This window comes from Balaenoptera acutorostrata, chromosome 16, assembly GCF_949987535.1.
Source record: "Balaenoptera acutorostrata chromosome 16, mBalAcu1.1, whole genome shotgun sequence".
NCBI lineage: Eukaryota > Metazoa > Chordata > Mammalia > Artiodactyla > Balaenopteridae > Balaenoptera > Balaenoptera acutorostrata.
The window spans coordinates 28,828,650-28,853,806 of NC_080079.1; the positions used below are offsets into that span (position 1 = coordinate 28,828,650).

At 46.3% G+C, this 25,157-nt stretch overlaps 1 protein-coding gene across 1 annotated transcript in view; it reads left to right on the forward strand.

Annotated features, from left to right (window-relative positions):
* The first annotated feature begins 171 nt into the window (after nt 1–171).
* PKD2L1 (polycystin 2 like 1, transient receptor potential cation channel) overlaps nt 172–25,157 on the forward strand; it is a 56,968-nt gene continuing 31,982 nt past the window's right edge. Inside the window, 6 exon segments of the mRNA XM_057530591.1 lie at nt 172–257; nt 1,139–1,214; nt 14,692–14,795; nt 17,508–17,639; nt 23,612–23,891; nt 24,304–24,417. Coding sequence (XP_057386574.1) covers nt 23,657–23,891; nt 24,304–24,417 — 349 coding nt within the window. The 5' untranslated portion in view covers nt 172–257; nt 1,139–1,214; nt 14,692–14,795; nt 17,508–17,639; nt 23,612–23,656.

Here is a 25,157-nt window from a genome sequence, read left to right on the forward strand (position 1 = left end):
CCTCGCGCACGCATAGATGCACTGATGTGTAAACCTGCACGTGCGCACGATGTTCAGCCACTGGGCACGCCCAGCAGGGGACGTTCACCGCCAGGCACCAGTGAGCTGTCCCATCCCTGTGCCCACGCCTCCAGAACGTGTGCGGGATGTTTTGGAGATTCTTCAGATTGTCGGGTTGTAGTTTTGGAATTGCCTTCATGGGGAAAGGCAGGAAGCACCAGACATGTGCTTTCACTCAGAAGCAAGAGAAAGTACTTGTAAGTGGAACAAGAATAGCTAACGTGTAGTGAATTGTTACTGCAAGACAATCCACAAGAATCATTTCACTTAATCCTTACTTGTGACCCTGTGAGGTGGGTAGTCCTTTATTCCCTTTTAAAGATGAGAAAACTGAGCTATGGAGAGATTAAATAACTTGTCTATGGTCACAGCAGCCAGTAAATGATGGAGCTAGGAGCTGAGCCCAGAAATGTGATGATGGAGCCCAAGGTCGTAATCCCTGCTCAGAATCTTTGGTCCCTGACATGTTCTGACTTCATTTGTCCCTCATGGCCCTGTCTTTTCTGGGCCTGTGGGAGCCTTACCATGGGAGTAAGCTGGGAACCAGGCAGGCTGTGCATTCTCCCAGCCTCTGCCACACCCCTGCCTCCCCAAATACTATCCCAGGATCCTTCCTCTGGGAAGAGGAGAAAGTGAGGAGTTTTGTGCCAACCACTAGCTTCTCAGGAAGAGAGGCACCCGGGTGCCTGGGAGGAGGACTAAGGAGCTCCCTAGTGGGCCACTGGTCTTGGGGTCAGGCCAGCTCCCTGGCCCATCACCATCCACCTCTGTTCCAGTCCTGGCTCCCTGTCTAGTACAAAAGTTTTGAATGAGATTAGATGTCTTCAGATATGGACAGCTATCTCGTCACGGCTCAGAAGCCCTCAGCAGGTGTGTGGGAGAGAAGTCTAAGCACATGCTGCTCCTCTCCAGGCTCTCCCTGCAATGTCTAGTTTGCTTAATTCCTCTGCCATCTACAGGGTTATCCTTCAAGGGAGAAGATTCAGGGTTGCTTTGGGGGTGTACCCTCAATTGTGGCCAAAGGTGGCTCTACCGTTGAGACCAGCTTTCTTTCTCTTTAACTGCCTGTTTCCTCCAGACCCTGGACTTCAGCAGAGAACAAGCTGAAAAATCAGAGTTCCCTGGAAACTGCCCTCCTCCTCACTTAGACTCAGGTAGGTATTACTACTGTTATCACTTAATGCTGGCATTATTATGTAAGCCAAGTGGTAGGTCATTCATTTTTCTGCCAGAGAAAGGAATGGGAGGCCTGCCAAGACAAAAATGGAGAACAGGAATATTTTATTCCTCTCTGAAGACAAGATGCTACCCTTGTCCCAAAGAGGGAACCTTTGGGAGTCTAAGGAAAGTCCGGATAAGGAGAGAGTTTGGGGGAGCCCATCTCACTGTTGATAACTATGATAGAAAGGTGAATGGTTCCCTAGCTTGGGCTTCCTCCCTGAAGTTCATCTGGGGCATATCACATGGCTATGAGTGTGTCACCCATTACTTTAAAACCCTCAGTAGCTTGCCGCAGCCCATAAAACATGGCTGTGTGGTAGGAGTAATATTATGGGAAAAGCATGAGCTTTAACTTTTTTTTTTTTGGCCGTGCCGCTTGGCATGTGGGATCTTAGTTCCCTGACCAGGGATTGAACCCGCACCCCCTGCACTGGAAACTCAGAGTCTTAACCACTGGACCACCAGGGAAGTCCCAGCATGAGCTTTGATATCAAGAAGTATTAGGTCAATGGCAAATTAGAAGTTATAAATAAGTATGTGATCAATATCTGTATCCAATTGCATTTATACATTGATTAAGATGATAGATATTTTAGCATATAATAGGAAAGTATAAAGTATGCTTGGGAGATGGAAATTGGACCTATAAATCTTGCTCTATGAAAGGGGGAACAGGGTACCATGGCAGTTTCTGAACTTTGTTTTGATTCTTCAACTCAAGAGATGAAGAAGAAACAGACCCTGTTTAGCTCTCTTAGGTAAATAAGATGTCATTAGCAAGAAGTCACAGATAACAGTCTCTCTCTTCTTCAGCCCTTCTCAAGTGTTCCTGGATCTGGTCTTATAGACCAAGAACATCTACAAAAAGGCTGCAGCTAATATTATACTTAATGGTGAAATATTCAAAAATTATTCCCCTAAAATAGGGGAACAGGCAAGCATGTAATCTCTTTCCACTTCTATTCAACATTGTACTAGAAATCCTAGCTAGCATAATGGGCAAGAAAAAGAAATAAAAAGCATAAAGATAGGGAAAAAAAAGTAAAACTGTTATTATTTGCAGAAGATGTAACTTGTGTATGAAAAATGTACGGAATACACACACACAAAAAGCCCAAATCGGTAAGTGACTTTAGAAAGGTCAAGGATAGAAAGTCAATATAAAAAATTATTCCATCCTATATACTATTTAAAAACAACTGGAGAATGAAAATTGAAATATACTGTTTACAATAGCATCAAAAATATCACATACAAAGGATAAATCTAACTAAATATTTGCGGGATAGCTACACTGAAAATGACAAAACGTTGCTGAGAGAAACTTAAAAATTCTTAAAGAAATGGAGACAAAATAGAAATTGAGACATACTGTGTTCATAGATGGTTAGACTCAATGTTGATCTATAGATTAATTTAATCCCTATAAAAATCCAACAGATTTCTTTGAGGAAATAGACAAGCTGATTCTAAAATTTAAGTGGAAATGCAAAAGGGTCTAGAGTAGCCAAAAACAATCTTGGAGGAATTAAGTTGGAGGAATTAAACTATTTTAATTAGGACTTACTATAAGGCTAGAGTATTCAAGGGAGTGTGGAGTTAGAAAAAGTAGAGACAAATAGATCAATGAAATAAATTAGAAATTTTGAAATCCACCAACACATATATGGTTAACTGACTTTTTACAATGGTCCCAGGTCAATACAGTGTGGAGGGGAAAGTCTCTTTAACAAGTATTGCTGGGGCAACTGGATATCCATATAAAATAAATGAACCTCAACCTCTAGCTCACTCCACACACAAAAATTAATTTGAGAGGGGTCATAGAGCTAAATGTAAAACCCAAGACCATAAAGTTTCTATTGGGTTGGCCAGAGAGTTCCTTCGGCTTTTAAGTAAAAATAAAAGGCACATTTTTCATTTTCACCAAGAACTTTATCGAACAACATGTTCACCGTTTTGTTCCACTACCTTCTGCCATTTTCCAGGCAACTTCATAATTCCATCTTCCTAAAACTTTTTGTCTTTTTGAGCAAAGAACTGTTCCAGGTGCCTTTTACAGTCTTGAAGGGAATTGAAATTTTTTCCATTAAGAGAATTTTGTGAAGACTGAAATAAATGGAAATCCAAAGGTGCAAAGTCTGGTGAATACGGCAGATGAATCAGAACTTCCCACCCAAGCTGTAACAGTTTTTGCCTGGTCATCAAAGAAACATGCGGTCTTGCATTATCCTGATGGAAGATTATGTGTTTTCTCTTGACTAACTCTGGACGCTTTTCATCGAGGGCCACTTTCAGTTGGTCTAATTGGGAGCAGTACTTGTTGGAATTAATCATTTGGTTTTCCGGAAGGAGCTCATAATAGAGGACTTCCTTCCAATCCCACCATATACACAGCATCAGCTTCTTTGGATGAAGACTGGCCTTTGGTGTGGTTGGTGGTGGTTCATTTCGCTTGCCCCACGATCTCTTCCTTTCCACATTATTGTACAGTATCCACTTTTCATCGCCCATCACAATTTGTTTTAAAAACGGAACGTTTTCATTATATTTCAGTAGAGAATCGCATGCAGAAATACGGTCAAGAAGGTTTTTTTCTGCTTAACTTATGTGGAACCTAAACATCAAAGCCATTAACATAACCAAGCTGGTGCAAATGATTTTCAACGCTTGATTTGGATATTTTGAGTTTGTCGGCTATCTCCTGCGTGGTATAACGTTGATTGTTCTCAATTAATGTCTCAATTTGATCGCTATCAACTGGTCTACCTGACCGTGGAGCATCGTCCAGAGAGAAGTCTCCAGCATGAAACTTCACAAACCACTTTGACATGTTCGATCAGTCACAGCACCTTCTCCATACACTGCACAAATCTTTTTCTTCTGCGTTTCAGTTGCGTTTTTACCTTTCTTGAAATAAGAAAGCATAATATGCCAAAAATGTTGCTTTTTTTCTTCCATCTTCAATATTAAAGTGGCTACACAAAAATTCACCAATTTTGATAAGTTTTTTTTTAAATGCACGCTGATATGACAGCTGTCACAATACAATCTAACAAAATTGTTTCAAATGACGTTAAAGGCAACTAAGTGCTACTAGAGCCATCTTACAGAAAAAACCAAACAAACTCTTTGGCCAACCCAATATATAAAACAGAGGAAAATATCTTTGTGACCTTGAGGTAGGCAGAGGTTGTTTGGACAGGACACAAAAAGCAGTAACCATAGAGGGGGAAATGGATAAATTAGACTCATGAAATTTAACATTTTCATGCAACTAAGAGTTTGCATGCCGCAACTAAGACCCGGCACAGCCAAAATAAATAAATAAATAAATAAATAATTTTTAAAAAGGAAAGTTAACATTTTCTGATACCAAAAGGAACTATTAAGAAAAGAAATAGAGGGCTCCCCTCCCCTGGTGGCACAATGGTTAACAATCCGCCTGCCAATGCAGGGGACACGGGTTCGAGCCCTGGTCCGGGAAGATCCCACATGCTGCAGGGCAACTAAGCCCGTGCACCACAACTACTGAGCCTGCGCTCTCCGGCCCGCGAGCCACAACTACTGAAGCCCGCGCACCTAGAGCCTGTGCTCCACAACAAGAGAAGCCACTGCAATGAGAAGCCCCCGCACCGCAACGAAGACCCAACGCAGCCAAAAATAAATAAATAAATTTATTAAAAAAAAAAAAAAAAGAAAACAAATAGACAGGACAGGGAATGGGAACATATACTACAGTACATAAAAAGATAAACAACTCAAAAATGGCAAAAGATTTAAGCATAACGTTTCACAAAAGAAGGCATAAAAATGGCCAATAAGCACATGAAAAATTACTGAAAAGCACTAGTCTTAGATATGACACCCAAAGCATAGGCAACAAAGGAAAAAATAGATAAGTGGGACTTCATCAAAATTAAACCTTTTGTGCTTCAGAGGATATTATCAAGAAAGTGAAAAGACAACTCACAGAATGGGAGAAAATGTTTGCGTATCACATATTGGATAAGGAACTCATATCTAGAACATACAAATAACTCTAACAACTCGATAATAAAAAGACAACTAACCCAATTAAAAATTGAATAGATATTTCTTCAAAGAAGATTCACGAATGACCTATAAGCACATGAAAAGATGCTCAACATTGTTAACCATCAGGGAAATGCAAGTCAAAACCAAAATGAGATACTTCATACCCATTAGGATGGCTATATTCAATACCACAAATAAAAAGTATTGGTGAAGATATGGAGAAATTGAAATCCTGCTGCTGGGAATGGAAAATGGCGCAGCCTCTTGAAAACAGTTTGGCAGCTCCTCAGAAGGTTAAACATGGAACTGCCATCTGATCCAGCAATTTCACTCCCAGGTATATCCCCAAGAGAAATGAAAACATATGTCCGCACAAAAACTGGTACACAAATATTCATAGCAGCTTTATTCATAACAGCCCCAAAGTGGAAGCAACCTAAAATGTCCATGAACTGACTAATGGATAAATTAGATGTAGAATATTTTTACAGAGGAATGTTATTCAGCAGTAAAAAAGAATGCGGTACTGGTACATACCACGACGTGAATGAACCTTGACAATATCATGCTAAGTGAAAGAAACCACTCAACAAAGAACCGTATATGTATGACCCCACTTACATTAACTGTCCAGAATAGCGAAATCTATAGAAACAGAAAGTAGGTTAGTGGTTGCCTAAGGCTTGGAGGGGGCAATGGGGAGGTTGTGTGTGTTGGGGTGGGGGTGATGGCTAAGGAGTGCAGGGTTTCTTTTCGGGGTAACAAACATGTTCTGAAATTGATTGTGGTATTGGACGTACAACTTTGTGAATATACTAAAAGCCACTGAGTTGTACAATTTAAATGGATAAATCGTATGGCATGTAAACTGTTTCTCAGTAAAGCTATTTTTTAAAACTATAATGAGATACCACTAACACTAGAATGGCTAAGTGATAAGGACTGAGAACACTAAATGTTGGTGACCATGGGGAATCACTGAAACCCTCAAACATTGTTGGTGGAGGCATGAAACAGTACAACTACTTTGGAAACAGTTTGGCAGTTTCTTAAAATGTTGAACATTCATCCATCCTAAGATCCAGTAATTCCACTCCTAGGACTGTCCTCAAGTGAAATGAAAACATATGTCCACCAAAAGACTTGTACAAGGAAATTCATTATAGCTTCATTCATTATAGCCTCAAATGGGAAACAACCCCAAAGTTTGGCAAGAGGAGAATGGATAAACAATTTGTGGAAAGAATGAACTACAAACACATGCAACCACGTGGATGATTCTAAAAAACATGCTAACCAAAAGCTAGACACCGAAAGTATATACTGACTGATTTCCTTTATATGAAATCTGGTAACAGGAAAAACTAATGTGTAGTATGAGAAGTTAGAGTGTGGTTGCCCAGGATAGGGGGATTTGACTTGGAAAGGGGCCCAAGGGAAGATTTTGGTGATTGAAATGTTCTATATCTTGTTTGCGGAGCTGGTTACCTGATTATATACAATCGTCAGTATTCATCAAACAGAGTACTTATGATCTGCATAGTTTATTATATGGTAATTTTATCTCAACTGAAGTAGGAAGGGTTGGGAACAAGCGTAGAACCCAGGAAAGGGAGTCTGAAAATTTGCTTCATTCATTTTTTTATTCATTCATTTAAAGTGCAATAAATATTCATTGAGCCTCTACTCTAGAGCAGGCACTGTTCTGGGAGATAGGGACACTGGTGAAAAAGCTCCATGTTCTTGTCTTCATGGAGTTTATATTCTGGTGGGAGAGATAATTAAAAAAATAAACAAATATATAACGTTGAATGCAGGAAAAAAAAAGAATAAAGGAATTTAGAGTAAATGGTTCTATGAAATGCAGGAACTTTGGAGATTCTGGGCATGGTCTGTGCTCAAGAGGAACCCAAAGCTCACATCTTTTTTCTTTTTTTTTAAATTGCTGTCCGCTGGCCCTAATAGTCCCCTGCTTCAACATTTGTGCCTATTTCTGGGCTGAGTTCCCACTTAGCTATGACTTTTCTGGCTCCTCTTTGGGACACAAATATGTACTCAGACTTGCTGTCCTGTATGTTCCTGGGCTGGACCCAGAGTAGACAGAATCTCCATTGGTGAGGCTGATTTCTAGGCTGCAGGTAGTTGCAGGAAACAGCCTGCAGGCAGAGCTTGCCAGAGGGACTGAGTCTCTTCACCTGGCCTCTCATCCCTTCCTGACCTCTGCTAGGGGTGAGGCGGTTTCTGAGGATTTCTGTGCCCTAGCTCTTATTTCATTTTTTTCCCCATCAGAGTCCGGCAGCTGAAATATCCCCAGTACTTGTGCTGTTGCATATACCTGACCTCTGGCTCACAGGGACACCTGAGAAAAGGGAGGTCAATTCAGAGGACTTTTCTACCTCTTCCCACTGCTGGAAGGGCAAAGATGTTGATTGTCCTGTCAAAATTTCCTCCCACCCACAAAGAAAGGACATGACCCCAAGCAGGCAAGCAGGTCACTGTCAAGAGAGAGGAAAAAGAGAGAGAGAGCTGCCTCTGGGATATAGAGGCGCTTATCAGCATGGCATCAGCCCCTCCCCTCGTGTGAAGGCCTCTCTTTAATGACCTTGCTGCTCCAAGCATGGCTTTGGGCGTCCCACTCTAAGCAGCCCAGCGAAAGTGCGGTAGGCTTCCCTGGGAAGCCATGATCTGCCTGGAAGAGGAGTCCTCCAGGTGTGTGGGTAGGGAGGGTGGCCCACTCCCGGAGCTTTCCCGGGCTTTCAGGAAGAAGCAGACTTGTGAGGCAAAGTTGCTTCTCCCTTTTTCACCTCCCGTGGTTGTGAGTCACTCTTGGCTGCAACATCAGCTGCCATGTCTGTCAAGACAGTCCCTCTGTTGACTCTGACATGGCCGGGGCAAGGGTTTTTTTTTTTTTTTTTTTTAAATTAATAGCTACTTTATTTATTTTTGGCTGTGTTGGGTCTTCGTTTCGTGCGAGGGCTTTCTCTAGTTGCGGCAAGCGGGGGCCATTCTTCATCGCGGCGCGTGGGCCTCTCACCCTCGCGGCCCCTCCCGTTGCGGGGCACAGGCTCCAGAGGCGCAGGCTCAGTAATTGTGGCTCACGGGCCTAGTTGCTCCGTGGCATGTGGGATCTTCCCAGACCAGGGCTCGAACCCGTGTCCCCTGCATTGGCAGGCGGATTCTCAACCACTGCGCCACCAGGGAAGCCCTGGGCAAGGGTTTTGAAATGTAGGGGCACACACTCTGCATGCTGGTCATTCCGACAGTTTACTAGTGTCTGTCTGCTTCCTGGACTCAGGTTGAAGCCTCCAGAGTCCCTGTTCTGAAGACTCTGGCAGCCCAGGCATTATGATACTGGCTCTGCATTGCTTTGTGGCCAACCACATCCTACCCTTGTAGGTTTCAGTTTCTTTCCCTGTGTGCAGTAGGCAAGGGGGTGACACAGTAGACGACTCTGCTGGGCAAATAAGCTGACACTTAGGAGTATGGAAAATAGCAAGATTCCAGAGCCTGTTCCTTTCTCTTCCAACTCTAGTCCCAGCTTCATCTCTGACTTGCTCTTTTAATGCTGTCCCTCAGTTTCTTGTCTGTGAAATGCGGACAAGCAGACTTAAATTATCATATACTTCCCTCGTAGGTGGGAGGTCAATAAATATCTAGCTCTGGTCTCCCAGGGGTTTGGGGAAAGGATGAGGGCCCTGTGATAGGCTTTCTGCACGTGTGTGACCTTTATCCCAAGAAATCTCGTGATTCTCGTGAACACCTGCTTATGACATGGATAGGCCCCAGCACTGGACACAGTTTGGGCCTCCCTTTTCCCTCTCCTTGTTCAGGGAGAGGGAGCTTGGGGACACATGCCTGGGATCATGGCACATTAGGCTGCAGAAGGAAAGAGGAAGATGGAGTTGCAGCTTAGTGGTGGGGCCGGGTGCTTGGGTAACACCTCCCTTGAGGATCTGTGACTGTCCCCAGTCAGATGTCAAACGGGGCTGGAGGAGAAATATGTTCACAGATCTTCATGCAACCTGGACAGTCCAGCCCATTTGACAGTCCCTTCCTTTTGCCCTCCACGATCTCTGTAAGGAGAGGCCAGCAACATCTATAAGGTCTGAGCCTGGGAAGGTCAGGCTTACAGAAGGACCAGCTGTGAGCCTCATAGGTGCTCAGGGACATCAGGCCTGTCTCCTGCCCCAACTCCCCCCGGTCTGTCCTTCCTTACCCCCTCCTTCCTCGCTCTTTTACGCAGATCTAAGCCAAACCTTGGATGTACATAAGTAAAGATAATACATTCCCTTCACCTAAGGTCCTACTCAGTGATGCCAGAAACTTGGCCCATCTCTTCCCCCATGACTAACGAGTACCCAAGCTTTCCCCCAGCCACTGTCGCTTCAGCCCCTCAGATCCTGAGGGCATCTCAGGACAAACAAGCACACTGAGACAGGGTATGACCGAACTTGCCCCACAATGCCATCCACACTGCCCATGGCATTGTGACATCAGGGCAAGAGGCCAGAGCTGTATAAACTGTCCTCACAACCGTGACCTCAGGCTTTCCCATGGGATCTGTCAATGTGGAGGAGGGATGGAAGCCAATGCCCACATCTGGCCCGGGGTTTGCCCCAACCTGTCCTCTGTGCAGAGAGAAGGGGCAGGAGCCTCCTGGGCTGTGGGCTCTTCCCTGTCTCATGGTCCAAGCTGAGTCACAGGCAGCAGACAGCCAGGAGAGCTAGCATCAGTGGCCTCCCTTCTTCCTGCCCGGAGGAGTGGGGACCAGGCTGCTCTGCCTTCTGGGTACCCACTGGCTTCTGGGGGAGATCAAGTGAAACAAGGGATGGGGCCCCCACACCCCCATAAATATATTGGTTCCCTCATTCAGTGAATGTGGAGTGCCACGTGGTCCCAGGCACAGTGGTAAGTGCTGAGGTCATAAGGAGGTCCTGCCCTTGGGCAGTTCACCATAGTGGAGGAGATCCTTGTAACTGGCTGATGGAGTTTAGCACAGGGTGCTATGGACTCCAGAGGAGAGGCACACGCCAGACCAGCATGGGAGAATCAGGGATGACTTCCTAGAGGAGATGGCAGTGCTAAGCCTCAAGGGGCCACTGGGATGGATGATGTGGAGAAGGGCAGTTCTAGGACAAGTTTAGAGGCTTAGAAGAGGGAGAGAGACTCAGAACTGACCCTCTGCTGACTAGGACCTGGAACATGCTCCTCCAGGGCCCCAGGCCAGAGAGATGGTGCGAGGTCTTGTGCTGTGTGACCCTGGTTGAGGAAAGGCCGGTGCACTAGTCCAGCCAGCTCCCTGTATGACCACACGTCTGTGTATCTGTACCATCCCTGGAGCTGTGACCTACCTCTCTGCAGCCCTTCTCCCCCAGATTCTGCCCGTCAGGCACAGAACAGCAGCGTGTGTGTGTGTGTGTGTGTGTGTGTGTGTGCACACGCTCACGTGTGCGTGGGCGCACATGCCTTTGTGTACGCACATACTTGCATATGCAGCTGTGAGTGCCGGGGGAGGGGCCTCTACCAAGTAATTACTACCTGTCTCTGGGAGCTGGGGCTATGTCTGCAGATCAGAGTGAGTGCTACTGGGAACAGTTCACGTCTCTGGGCAGAGTGTGTGAGCCAGGGACTGAGAATCTGGGCAGGCGAGACCTGGGGACCAAGGTCTTAGGACCAGGGTCCAGGACCAGAGATTTCACTGACACCCTGGGTAGGTGAGACCTGGGGACAGAGATCACGGGACCAGGGCCAGGCCTGGCGATTTCTGTGGTGACCTGACCTTCCGCAGGGGATCTTCCCCCAGCCCGGGAAGGCATCCCACACCTGAGCATTTCATCTATGGTGGGCAGCAGAGAGGACAGGCACATACAGGCCCAGGGCCTCCAATAACAAATACGTGAGCTGAAATGAAAGTCTTTCTTGCCCTGACTCTGTTCTGAGCTGAATGGGGAGGAGAGGGGTTTGCCCAGCCTTGCTTTTGTGGTCAGAGAGAGGTGTGCCCCCATTTGCTCCGTACAGTGGCTGAGTGCCCTAAAGGAGTCTCACTGTCTTCCACAATTCCAAACCAGTGTTCCCTCTGTCCTACAGGTGGAAGGTTCGGGCCCTTAGCTGTTCCATGCCCTTTGCCCCCTCTCTTTGGCTTCTCTCCTCCCTCTCCCTCCCCCCTTGCTGCTCCCTGCAGGCCCCTGTCCGTACCCACCCCGCACAAGGCACCCTTTCCCCAGCTGATCCAGCCTGTAGCCTCATGCACCCAGGGAGCACAGACAGCCTGCTCTCCCCTGCCCTTCCCTTTGCCTGACAGTAACCTCTTCCACAGCTGATGTCACCCTGCTTTGCACTGACACAGCAGCTGAGCTGGGCACAGCAGGGCTGCAAGGTCCAGAGGGCAGCTGGCTGTATTCGGAGCCAAGCTTCCCTCTGTGCCCGCCTACCCCCAGCCTCTCCCAGCCAAGAGTCTGCTGCTCTCCCTCTGGGCCAATTCCATCCTCGGAGCCAGTGTATCCACCTGGGGATTGAGTGTTGACTGAGGCTTCGCAGTGCCCAGTGGAAGGTCAATTCTCTGTTCTGAAGGGGACAGGGGTGGAGAATGGAGCCAGAGTTCTGGTCCTGCCCCTGGGGAGCTCGCAGCTTTCCAAGAGAAACAGGACAAAGCACAAGAGCTAACCAGGCAGGATCGTATCTGTTGATGGCAGACTGTAAACATACCATACATATTAAGTGGGGTATGGGTTCAGGAAAGTGAGAGGGGCCCTTCCTAACAGAAGTGCCCCTAGAATTGATTAGAAGAAGAGGATGGGCCTGAGACAAACACATTTAGCATTTTTTTAAGTGTCGACTCCTGCGCACTGGGCTAGGTGCTCTGACAAACTACTAATATTTATTGACATATTTAACCTTCTTTTACAAGGCTCAGAAAAGCTGTGCCAGTCTGGGGCTATTGGGGTGGAGGATGATGTGGTGGTAATGTATCTCCTACATCTGCTGGGTGTGTGGTAGATACTTCATAGATTTGTCTAGTAAGTAGTGCTTTGCCAAGCACAGAACGATCGTGCTAAGCAGAGAGTGGGAATGAGTTGTGCTGGTCCTGCATCTCCCAACCCCTACCTGAAAAGGGAAAATCCCACGCTTGCCCCCAGCTTTGCCTTTGATGTCTAGGTGTAAATAATGTAATCAGGGTGGATTTCCAGGCTATTTCTCTGCTGCTCCCATGCCAGGGGTTGGATGGATGCCCTTTTAAAGCCCAGAGTTATTTCCTTCTATTTCCCTAGGGGACTCTGGGTTTGCAATGTCATCTGGCCCAGGCATGCTCTTGCAGAATCCTTGGTTTCCCCATGTGCTCCTTTCAGGCAGCAGCCCAGAGAGCCAGCTGTATTCATCCCATCCCTGCCAGGCTTGTCTTTCAACTGAGGACCAGCCAGGGGGAGGGAGGCGCCAAACCCAGAGTTCCGTGCACAGCGGTCCCCTCAGCCCCAAGAGCGCTCAGGGCAGCCTCAGAGGCTATTGACTCAGTCAGTCCCTGTCATGCCAAGCACCCAGCAGTCTTCTTTCCTAACACCCTTCTTACCAAACTTCTGCTTTCCATGGGCAAATGCCAACTTCTTCCTTCTGACCCCCAAGAGCTACCTGGGCCTCTTGACCATGTGACAAAGCTATGTCTGCCCTGTTATATACTTGGCCTTGGCTGAGGCCAGAACCATACTGCCAACTCTGGGGCCAGAGGAGGGTCACCCGAGACAGCAGGACCCCAGGAAAGGGATGGGGCCTGGTGCTGGCCAACCGCTTCCTGCCAGGGCAGGCTGGTACCTGGGCCTGTGAGTCAGGGCTGAAGCCAACACCCAGCTAATCCCATTACCTCCTTCACTTTTCAGGGCTTATAAGCAAGAAGGCGCCAAAGGCAGGGCCTGGAAAAAGTAGGGCTTTCTTGGGAGGGTGCATGTGCCTGGATCCATCCAGGAGAGCAGAGAGTCAGATGCAGGGAATGGGAGTCTGTTCTTGGGTCTCTGGGGTGGGGTTGGAAAGTGGGGAGTAAAGTCAGCACAAGAGGTGTGAGGTGGGGATTGGATTGCCCCTCTCAGAGGTGGGGAACACAGATGGCCCTTGGTGGAGACTCCTGAGGGCTGAGGCTACTCCTTCTCCAAACGAAGGTGTGGAGGCCATGAGAACAGGCCTTACAGACCTCCAACTACTGGTGGAGTAGCTGACCAAGAGCCTCCACCTGGGCCGCTTCTAGGTGTGCAGCCTGGGAACTTGCAATTCCTAGGAGCAGCCCAGCCAATAATTGAGCTTAGCAGGGATATTAAGGCAGCCCCTTTCCTGGGAGACACAGAATTCTCCTGGTGGTTTATTTTGGCTCCCTGTAGGTCCTGGCAAACCTTTCTTAGACTACCTATACTGCAGGAATCCACCCAACTTTCCTACCCTCTCTCCTTCATTCGGGGTCAGACTTACATTCTGGTCTGACAACTCTCCCAGCCTTCCTAGGCTCACTCCCTGTTTTCACTCGCAGGTGTTTCCCCCACTAAAAACCTTTGCACCTTTATCCAGTTGTGGCTACTGCTTCTCAAAAGACCCAGATTAACTCAGAAAGCTACTGTGTCTCCAGAATGATAAATCCCTGTGGGTTGGGACCGGTTAGCAGGGCCAGAACCTTTAGAGTTACCCAGAAGAAAAGAATAAGTAACAGGGATAAATGTTAATTATTTCAACATCTGATATTATTGTTATTCTATTTTTGCTGTTGAGTCTAGCATCAAATGTTAACATTACTGTACGTATTACCACGTTTTATATTAATAGCAATAAATATTTTGTTAACCTCAAAAAAAAAAAAAAAAAAAAAAAAAAAAAAAAAAAAAGAATAAGTAACAGGAAGGAGCAGGGGAGAGAAACAGTCCCTAGGTTGGAGACCCTCTGAGCACATAGCCTTCCAAACTGGTTTTGTCTGCGCTTAAACTAACCGGAGACAGGGTGAAGGGCCTGCTGCCACCTGGTGGACATTTTAGGCAAAGCACCATTGCACCTTTTCACTCTGTTCTGTGATTCTGCTCAAGAGGGTGGGAGTGGAGAATTTATTCTGGGGTTTGGGGTCCTCTCTCCCTCATTTACAGCATAAATTAGAGGAACTGAATTCCAAACTTTGCACTCAAACGTTTATCCTTTAAAATCAGCACCATGGTTGTACATGTCTGTGTAGATGCTAAAAATCATCGGCTGTACACTTTAAATGGGTGAACTGTATGGTCTGTGAATTATATCTCAATAAAGCTGTTTTTAAAATTCAGCACCATAAGAGGAGCTGGAATGAACTGAAACTTTTATTTTTTTTAATTTTATTTTATATTGGAGTATAGTTGATCTACAGTGTTGTATTAGTTGCAGGTGTATGAACTGAAGCTTTTCGAACATGAAGATGAGGATGGTGGGTTTCGGTTTCTTGGGACATCCCCAAACAGATATGCAAGAAGGTCACACAGCAGGTACTCAGTAAATACTTAGTAAATTACGTGTGCAGTTAAATGGAGCTGCTTCTTTCATTGCCTCACCACCCACCCTTTAACCTCTCCACCCCGACTCCTCCAAATCAGGTATCTCTAGCCTCCTCACTTTGCAAGGTCCCCTGAGAGATTCTAGTCTAAACATCCAAAAGCTTTTATCGGACCCCATGACCTTGTAGCACCATTTTTTTTAAATTAATTAATTTTTATTTTTGGCTGTGTTGGGTCTTCATTTCTGTGCGAGGGCTTTCCCTAGTTGCGGCGAGCGGGGGCCACTCTTCATTGCTGTGCGCGGGCCTCTCACTGTCATGGCCTCTCTTGTTGCGGAGCACAGGCTCCAGACACGCAGGCTCAGTAGTTGTGGCTCACGGGCCCAGTTGCTCCGTGGCATGTGGGATCCTCCCAGACCAGGGCTCGAACCCGTGTCCCCTGCATTAGCAGGCAGACTCTCAACCACTGTGCCACCAGGGAAGCCCTGTAGCACCATTTGATACTGTCCATCAGCACCCCCTTCTTAAAACACTGCTCCTCCGGCTTTTGTGTCTTGAAAATCCCTGTTCCTCCTCCTGTCTCTAATGACTCTCTCTCCCTTTTGGCTCCTCTTCCTTCCTCCAGCTCCTTAAGCCCTTTTCTCTCTTTGTTCAATCCAATCCTTTGGCAATCTTGACTGTTCCTGTGGCTCCAATAAACACTTCTAGCCACATGATTCCCACATCGCTCTCCCCAGTCTTTATTACCCTCTCAAACTCTAACCCAAATTGTTCAATGGCCTCTCAGATTTCATCATCTTAACACTTTAGACTCAAATATACCTAAAGCTGAATTCATCACCTTCCTACTGAAATCCGCTCCTTTTGATCCTTCTCCTCACCCCCCTTTTAATAGCATCACCACCCTTCCAGTTGTCCAGGTTTGAGACCTTAGATGTACTTTTGATTTCTCTCCCTTGCACCCCACATCCAACCAGGTGCATTATAATCCCAGCAGGTTCTGCCTATGAGATTTCTCATATATCTTTCCATTCCTTTCTATTCTTATTTCACCGAAGGAAATTCAGGCTTTCGTTATCTGTCCCTGAACTAGCACAGCAACCTTCCAACTGATTTTCTTGCTTCCAATTTCTCCCCAAACCAACCCATCCTGTTGTCACACTAGTTTTCATAAAATATAGCTTTAATTTCATTACTCTGTTCAGATGCTATCTTTGTCTTTCTGTTGCCTAATGAATTAAATGTCTGGCATCTGAGGCCTTCCATATTTGCTCCCAACTCTCTTTCCAGGCTTCCTATTCTCCAGCCAAAGTGGGATTGTTCTTCCAAAAGAGGCTTACTTCCAAGTTCCCACCTGCCTCCCTTTGTACACTCTGCTGCCCCTGCATGATGACACACAGGAAGTCATTATCACTGTAGTCAGACCCAATTCGGAAGCCTAATGCCACCATAAGTTCTCTCTCTGATCCTCAATTTCTTCCACCCATAAAATGGAGATAATGCAAAGCTATCCCATAGGATTGTGTGAGAATTAACTGAGATAATACACAGTAAAGTGTCTGGCATGTGGGTGGTTAATAAATGGTAACTATACTTTATTACTGTCTCTTAAAATATTATCCATCCTTCAAAATCCATCTCAATGCCATTTTGTTCAAAATTCCTTTCTTGACCTTCCCACTTCCAAACCCAATCACCTCCCTTCCTCTGTTAGATGCTGTACTTCTCATTACATTACTTATCATTGTAGCTATTTTCATACCTGTCACACATTTCGCTCATATTCTTCCCCAACTGTAATCTCCAAGGAAGTAACAATTAGGCTTAGAGCAAGCAGGTGATAAGCAAATCTATTGCATGATGACTCCCATGTCAAGAAATGAACTGTACTGATATTTCACTGACAGGGAGAGCTAGTGTGGTGAAGGCAACCAGCCAAGAGGTTCTCTGAGTCTCAAATGAAAATGAACCTCAGGTCTCTATGAACATAACTACTGACAACTGGCTTTTTAAAAATTATTATTTTTTCCAAATATAAAAGTACTCATAATCATTGTAGAAAAAAATCAGCAAAATAAAAAGCATCTATAATCACACCATCCAGAGCTACTGCTACTAAATTTTTTATTCTTCAATATTACTCCTTTTTTTTCTGATGCATCAATCTAAGTATATACACAGGAAATTTGGATTCTGTAGATGTATATGCCAGAATTTTCATATAACATATATTGAGCATTTTCTTATGACATTAACTATTATTCAAAAATGTCATTAATTTCTGCACAAAAATCCATTATGTGAATGTGTCTTAATTTATTTAATCTTTTCTTTTTTTCTATTGTTGGATATTTGGGCTTCCTCTTTTTCAGCTTTTTCTTTTTTTTTTAAACTGTGATCAATCATGCTGATAGAAATACCAAGATAGAGTTCTAGATTTGGGATTACAGGGCCAGTGGAATAAAAGAGAAGAAAGCTCTTGGTTCTGAATTCCTGTTCAGGAAATTTTTTTAAAATTTTGAAATACAATTGACCTTTATTGAGTTATGATTGCCATACAAAAAGCTGTACTTACTTAATGTGTACAACTTGGTGAGTTTGGCGATAAGTATACACCTTTAAAACCATCACCTCAGGAAATTTTTAATCAATTTGTAGTTTCACCAACTACTCTAGCTCTTTTATTCATTTGTCTGCTTTTCAGATTTTGAAGAGATAACCAATTTCAGGAGTGAAAAAGTGGTTGGATCTGTGTCTTTGGAAAGAACCTGAGCCTTGAGTAATTCAAGCTTAGCTCAACTCACATTCCAGTGACCATGCAGGGATAAAGATCACTGTACGTTTTAACATTTCTTGCAATGTTGTAACTTTCTCCTTGTTTGGTCTTTTAACTCAGTCTGTTTCCTTGTGCATACTTTGCTGCAGGGACAAGAAGGGGGAAGAGAGATAGAAATCATCATTCCATTCTTCACTGGCCTCAGAAAGTTGGGTATAGCCACACAGCACTTTTGCTTCTCCCTTGCAGCACTTTTTATGATTATAAATCATGAATTATTTGTGTATTTGTTTAATGTTTATCTTCTTCACCAGAATGTAAGTTTCATGAGACAGGGGCCCTGATGGTCTCATTTACTGCTTCATCCCCAAAGTGTAGCATAATCCCTACCTATATTCGGCACTCAATAAACATCTATAGAATGAATTACCATTGGAAGGACTCAGGATGGAAGAATATGTGTCTTCCGTAACGGGGCTCTCAGAGGCGGAGACAAGGAGGTGTCTTGGGTGCTTGCCCTGAAACCCTGAGGTGCTGCTGGAAGAGTGAGCCCTGGGGAATCTGCCCTGGTGCTCCAGTCTCGCCTCCTCACAGGCTTGGGACTTTCAGTCAACGGTGCCTCATTGTGAGATTTGGTGAGTGGCTCCTAGGGGAAGAAGAATTGCGTTCTCTCACGTCCTCTTCCCTGAGCCTCTCTACCCTCCATCCCTTTTCCTTCTCATGCCTTTCTTTCTCCTGGTATCTCCTCCCCTTTCTTTCTAGGCTGGTATCTCCAACTCTCGTGGAGCTCTTTCCTTCCCCACTCCACCCCCTCCAGCAAGTGGCCTAACACTCCACACCAGCTACAGAACCCTGCCTGCCACAGCGGGAGCTCTGCCTAGAAGGGATAATGCTGACGGATTATGTCAGGACACGTGAGCTCTCCAGATGACCGGACTACACTCAGCAAGAGGACATGATTGTGGCCTCAGACACATTTCCCAGGGCTTAGTCAACTGACAACTAACTTACTTATTTTTGTTGATGATATCATCTGTCTCCTACCACCTGGGTTTGATTGCTTCCCTCCATCTGTCCAATCTTCTGTAGAAGGTATGGACAGACGGACATTGATGTCCAGGAGGGTCCTCTAGAAATGGGAGGAAAGCTGAGGGTCTCATTCAAAAGGGTTCTTTTTGGAGAGATGGAAGATGCAAAATGTATTCCAGAAGGACTTAGAAATCAGAGAGGTGGAAGGAAGGGAGAAAAAAGTTAAAGTGGGTCCTTTTTTTTTTTTTTTTCAAACATCTTTATTGAAGTATAATTGCCCCACAATAGTGTGTTAGCTTCCGCTCTACAACAAAGTGAATCAGCTACACATATACAATACGTTCCCATCTCTCTTCCCTCTTGCATCTCCCCCCCTCCCACCCTCCCCATCCCACCCCCCCTGGCGGCCACAAAGCACCGAGCTGATCTCCCTGTGCTATGCGGCTGCTTCCAAAGTGGGTCCTTTTGATGAGGAGATGGGTCACCTCCAGCCTCTCTGTGAGGTCCCTGGTGAAATAGAACAAAGGCTATTTTCTTGCTGTCCTGGGCTGGGACAGCTGCAACAGGACTTCATATACCTGGACCTTCCAACAGATCTGGCTTGTTCATTCTGGTGTATGGAGAAGCTGGGACTTGTGGTGGCCCCTGGTGCAGTGCTGTGGTGTTTGTTACATGAAAACAGGCAGGGGAAGAGTCCCTTCTGCTTAGCCTACTCAGGTTGGTTTGCTTGGTCCACGATGTTTGTTGTTGAAGTCTTGTGCTACTGGAATTTCAGTATTTTTTTAAAAAATAAATTTATTTATTTATTTGTTTGTTTTTGGCTGCATTGGGTCTTTGTTGCTGCTCGTGGGCTTTCTCTAGTTGCGGCGAGCGGGGGCTACTCTTTGTTGCAGTGCATGGGTTTCTCATTGCAGTGGCTTCTCTTGTTGTGGAGCATGGGCTCTAGGTGCGCAGGCTTCAGTAGCTGTGGCTCGTGGGCTCTAAAGCCCAGGCTCAGTAGTTGTGGCACACGGGCTTAGTTGCTCTGCGGCATGTGGGATCTTCCAGGACCAGGGCTCGAACCCATGTCTCCTGCATTGGCAGGTGGATTCTTAACCACTGCACCACCAGGGAAGCCCCAAATTTTGGTATTTTTACCATGCAGATGACTCTGGTGGTGAAGGTTAAGCTCTTATACCCAGGGTTCTTTCTTATGGTTAAGTGATTTCTAGTGTCTTCCACTGAGAATCATTGCCATAGTGAGCCCTTGTTACTTATAAAGTGTTTCCTACTGTTTATGTCTATTGGGGTGAAAAAGGTTGAGTCACTATGTAAAATACAGAAGGTGGTTTGCAGCTTGTTTCTCCCTGTAGAACCTGGACTGTGAATCTCCCCAGAGTTCCTTTCTCTAAAGTATGGAAAGTGTCTTATCCCAGAGGAAGTTCTATGGAAAACTTATAAGGAGATGGACCACAAGTTTCCATCTCATAGACTTTGATGTCTCTGGACTCTGGTGGTGGGAATAGGATAACTCTCTTCCTGGTGTCTTCATGAGGAGAGCACATGACCAAAAAATTTATCCCACTGAAGCAATGGGACCAATTCACCAAGTGGTTAAGAGGCTTCATGATGAAGAGGTACTTTTGGTTTAGATGACTCACAAGGCTTGTCATGTGGTTATAAAACTCTTCTAAGAGGTGCTTTCATTGAAAGGCTACTTGTATAATACTCTCCACCTGAAATGCTGCCATTCCATTCTGTTGGTATCATCTGAAATGAAATGGGTGTAGACACAGAGAGTTCTGGGACCCTTGTCCTTCAGGGGCAATGACAACAGAGTCCTGGCTGAAGGTGTCTACCTTAACCATGAACTGCTGTGTGTGAGTGGAATGCACCAGGATGGATGCAATGGTTTGATCATTAAATTTGTTGTGTGCTTTATAGTGTACAGAGTTTATAAAGACGTCTATATTCTATTTTAGTTTTAAAATAGTCCTTAAGGTCAACAGGGCTGGCCTTATTATCAACAATTTGCAGATAGGTAAAGAAAGTCTCAAAAGGGACTTGCCCAGAACCATCTGGTTAGTGTGTTGCTGAACAAAGAGTTAAACCCAGGAGTTCTGGTTTCAAGTTCAAGCCTCTTGGGTTTTGCTACAGGACTCCCCTGAAATCAGCTGCCCTTTTTAACAGAGTGAAGTCAAGTGCCAATAGAAGCTGGAGGGCATGGAGAACTGCTGGCCATTAAATCATTAGGAGATCCCACTTTATTACCACATTTACAACTTCTTGAGTAAGACTAAACCTCCTAGGAACACAGAACATCTTTCAAGAACATTTCTCAAGCTCTGTTGCATAACCTGTGCCCCCTGGGGGCATTATAGGTTGATCCTTACTTGGGGAGTGCTCAAGACTGAGCAGGGAAGCGCAGTGTTGGCCAGGTAGGTGATTGTGACAGGACACACACTGCTGGCCTTAAGCTCCCAGTGATACCGAGCAGTGCCCTGTGGGGCTCCTGGGCACAAAGCCTTTCTGTGTCCCCCATTTCTTTGATTACAGGATATAGTCTTCATTCAGCCTCCTTGACCTTCCCCGAGTTCCAATGGGCAGATTCAAGCAGTTACTAATTAGGGAAGGGAGGGGATGAGAGACCAGGGAGAAGCAAACAGTCAAGAGAAACAGTAGTGCAGCCTTGGGGCAAGGTCCTGGTTCCCCATCAAGGATACACACAACAATATCTTTGAGCTGTTCTGCAGATACTGAAACCCCCTCCAGGTGGGAGAAGTTAATGATTAATGATGGTATGCTGCCCACAGGCATGTAGACCCCAGACCAGTTGGAACCTGGAGGTTGATGATGCTGACTCCTACTTACCTCACCACCAACCCATCAGAAGAATGTCCACAAGCTGAGCACGGCCTCTTTGAACCATTACTGTAAAACTTCTCACTATCCTCTCCAAGAGGGACACATAGTTTTCAAGGGCAGGAGCACACTGTGTCCCCCTTTGCCTGGCAAAGCAATAAAGCTGTCCTTTTACACTTCACCCAGAACTCTAAGATTTGATTCGGCACCAGTGTACAGAGAAGCTGAGCTTTCAGCATCATCAGGGGTCTGGGACCTGTCACGTGATGAACCTTCTTGGGTCCATCCAAACACCTGCTATTCACAAGCCTCCCTTAGGATACAAAATTACCACAAAGGAATCAGAAACCATCTCCAGTTCCTTTCCCCACTTCTCTGGACTATACTGCTAGCTTCCTGTTCATCACCTCTGTCCCAGAGTTCAGTTTTGCAAGCCAGGGGTCCTTTTGCAATTGTTTGAAAAGCATGTGGGTGAGAGGTAGCAGCTCCCTTTCCTTCACTATCAGATGATTTCAGACAAAATGAGCAGCACAGGCCCAGTTCCTGATCCTTTGTCTTCCCAAAGAAAACAAACACCTTGGAATGTATGTCCCACTAACCAAAAAAACGGAAAGATGGGAAACTCCTCCATCTAGGAAAGCTCACAGAGTGGCCTTAACTCCAGCCCAGACAGAGAGTTAATTCCCTTCATAATATCTGGGCCTGGGGCAGGAGCTCCATGCAGCAGACCCAGGGGTAGGACAGCCGCTATCTCAAATGCTGAGGTACATTTATTTATCAAGGAGCTGAGCCCAGCCCTGGGTTGTCTGGAATCAGGATCTCTTTATGGGGACACTTAAGACTGGTGGCTTCCACCAGGCTGATGTTGTACTGAGCACAAAGGTGGGCTTCAGGCCACCGCATCAGTAGAGTAGCCCAGATGGGGAGCCAGGAGCTGGAGAGACGGCAGCCCCCACTCCAGCCATCAGGGAGGAGGTAACCACCTGCACTTGTGGGACCAGCCCCATACTGAGCCTGTAGACGAACGAGCCAGGGCATGTGATCAGAGGCTGGATCTGGGCACAGGCAAGGATGTGCTTAAGGGTCCTTGCCAGGGTTTTGATTCAGAAACCAAGACTGGATAAAAAGCGGATCAGCCTGGATACCTCTTCTATGAGCATTTTGTGCTTCTGCTTTGAGTTGTAGGTCTAGTACTAAGCAGAGCCACAAGATAAGATTCTCCGCTGAGCTGGGTCCAGATATACCTTCCCCTTAAGGAGTCCCAGGTCACACAGTCCTCGCCCTTTGCTCTCTGATCCATCTTCCCAGTCAGTGCTTAGCCTTTTCCCTAGGCTGAGCCCTACACCTTCAAAGAAGACCTTTCTAGCAGCATAGCTCACCCATAAGCTACAAGAGGGCAGACCTCGGAAAAAAGGATACAGATAATCTGGAACTCTGCAGGCTTTCCCCCTCCTCATCAGTGGCCAGAGAACCTGTCCCTTAAGTATCTGAAGCAGGGGGTCCTCCTGCCACTATCCTTCTCCCCCAGCTGCGGGGGTGGAATGAGGTAGGAGAGGGGACAGCTCCAGGTGAGACAGTAAAAGAGCCTCAGACACCGTTGGCTGAGCCTGGGAGGGAGGCAACACTTTTCAGTCTCCTGTGCCTGCCCTTGGTCCCCACCCCGATCCATGGCGGCCCTTTCAGGAGCTTTTAGTGGACATGAACTCAGACCTGCTGTGGAGTCCACCAGCCTCCCTCTCCTCCCAGCCCCACCCATTGCTCTTTCATCACCTCTTCTGTCTGACTCAGGACCATCCCTCCCAGGCCCCATCTGCAAGCAGCCCTCCTCTCCCCACAGCATTCACCTCTCTCCTTCCAGCCCCAGTCTCCACACCCTCCTATTCCCCATCAAGCCCCTGGCTCCCAGTTCCCTCCACTCCCTTTCTTCTTGGCCCCGGCACTTGCAGCAAGACGGGGGTGGGGGGGTGAGGGGAGAGCCCCTGATGGGATTGATGGTCATTCCCCACCCTTCTTCTCCTCTGCTCCCTCCCCTGAACAGGCACCGCTTTCCCCCTACAAAAGGCAGGAGACAGAGGCTGTGTGAGACCAGCTGCTCTCACGCTCCCTTTCCTTTGCCCTCTGCTGGCTAGGCTGGGCTGTGTCTTTGTTCTCTCTTTCTCCAGGTGAGAGTGGGTACCTGAGGTACCGGGTCTCCTGCCTCATTCCCCATGAATGCTGTGCAATGTCCCGAGGGGCAGGAGCTACAAAAGCTGGGGAGCAGAGCCTGGGACAACCCCACCTACAGTGGCGCCCCCTCCCCGCGTGGGACACTGAGGATCTGTACCGTCTCCAGTGTGGTGCCTCCTCAACCCCAACCCAAGAAGCCTGAAGATGGACCCCAGGAGAAGGCACACAAGACCTTGGTGTCCAGTTGCTGCCTTCAGATCTGTCGTGGCATCAGAGGTACCTGGTGGGGGAGAGTTCTCCTGAGATACTGGAGTCAGGAGAAGGGGTCCACAGAAGCTGTTGGAAGGGAATACAGTCTGAAGAAGAGGTGGAATCTCAGTGTGTCTTTGAGGTTTGTGAATGGTCTGTGTTAGAGCTGAATGCCCCAGAGTACAGAGGCTAGTCTAGTGGTCTCCCAGAGGGAAAGCCTGGCATAGTCATCTCTTGGGGACCCAGAAGAGTGTGAGGGAGCTAGTTTGAGGGAAGACATGGATGTGATGATGCCTTAGACTGCCCCACCTGGGATAAGGTGACAGGTAAAAGGGCTGGCGTGGAAATGAGAATAAAGTCCAGGGACTGAAAGGTAGGGTAACTGGAAGCAACCCTGCTGCTGGGAATCCTGGGCATCTTTCCAATGTCCCTCCCTTAGGACTTTGGGAAACAACCTTGACTGAGAACACAGCTGAGAACCGGGAACTTTATGTCAAGACCACCCTGCGGGAGATTTTGGTGTACGTCGTGTTCCTGGTGGACATCTGTTTCTGTGAGTAACATCTGTCTCTGTGTACATCTGTGTGTGAGAACATCTATGTGTACAACAACTGGGCACACACCTCTGTGGGCAACATCTGTGGGTACAGCCTCCATCTGTATGAGCAGGCTGTGCCCTGGGATCTTTATATCAATAATAACATTCTATTTTATACCTTTTCAGCTTAAGATTTTTTAATTAAAAAGAACTTGTCACTGAGTTCAGGAGAAAAAGGTAGACTATTGGAAAACTTTTAATACAGGTTACTTCGTCAAGTGTTACAAGGGGAATCCACTTTTTAAGTTCAAGTTCCTGATATCTACTTAACAGCCACTGTTTTCTATTAGCAGGTGGAAGTTTTTACCCTTCTGTAAAGAGTGGAAGACACTCCTTTCTTATTTATTTATTTATTTATTTATTTATTTATTTATTTATTCATTTATTTGGTTGCACCAGGTTTTAGTTGTGGCACGCAGGCTCCTTAGTTGCAGCTCCCGGGCTCCTCAGTTGTGGCATGTGAACTCTTAGCCATGGCATGCATGTGGGATCTAGTTCCCTGACCAGGGATCGAACCCGGACCCCCTGCACTGGGAATGTGGACTCTTATCCACTGTGCCACCAGGGAAGTCCCAAGACACTCCTTTCTGTTCATAAAAAATAGTTTGGTGGGTTTCACAGAGTTATTATACTAGGTCTGATCCACATTTCTTTGGAGGCAGGAGGAAAAAGATTCAGCAGGCCTTAGCGCTCAG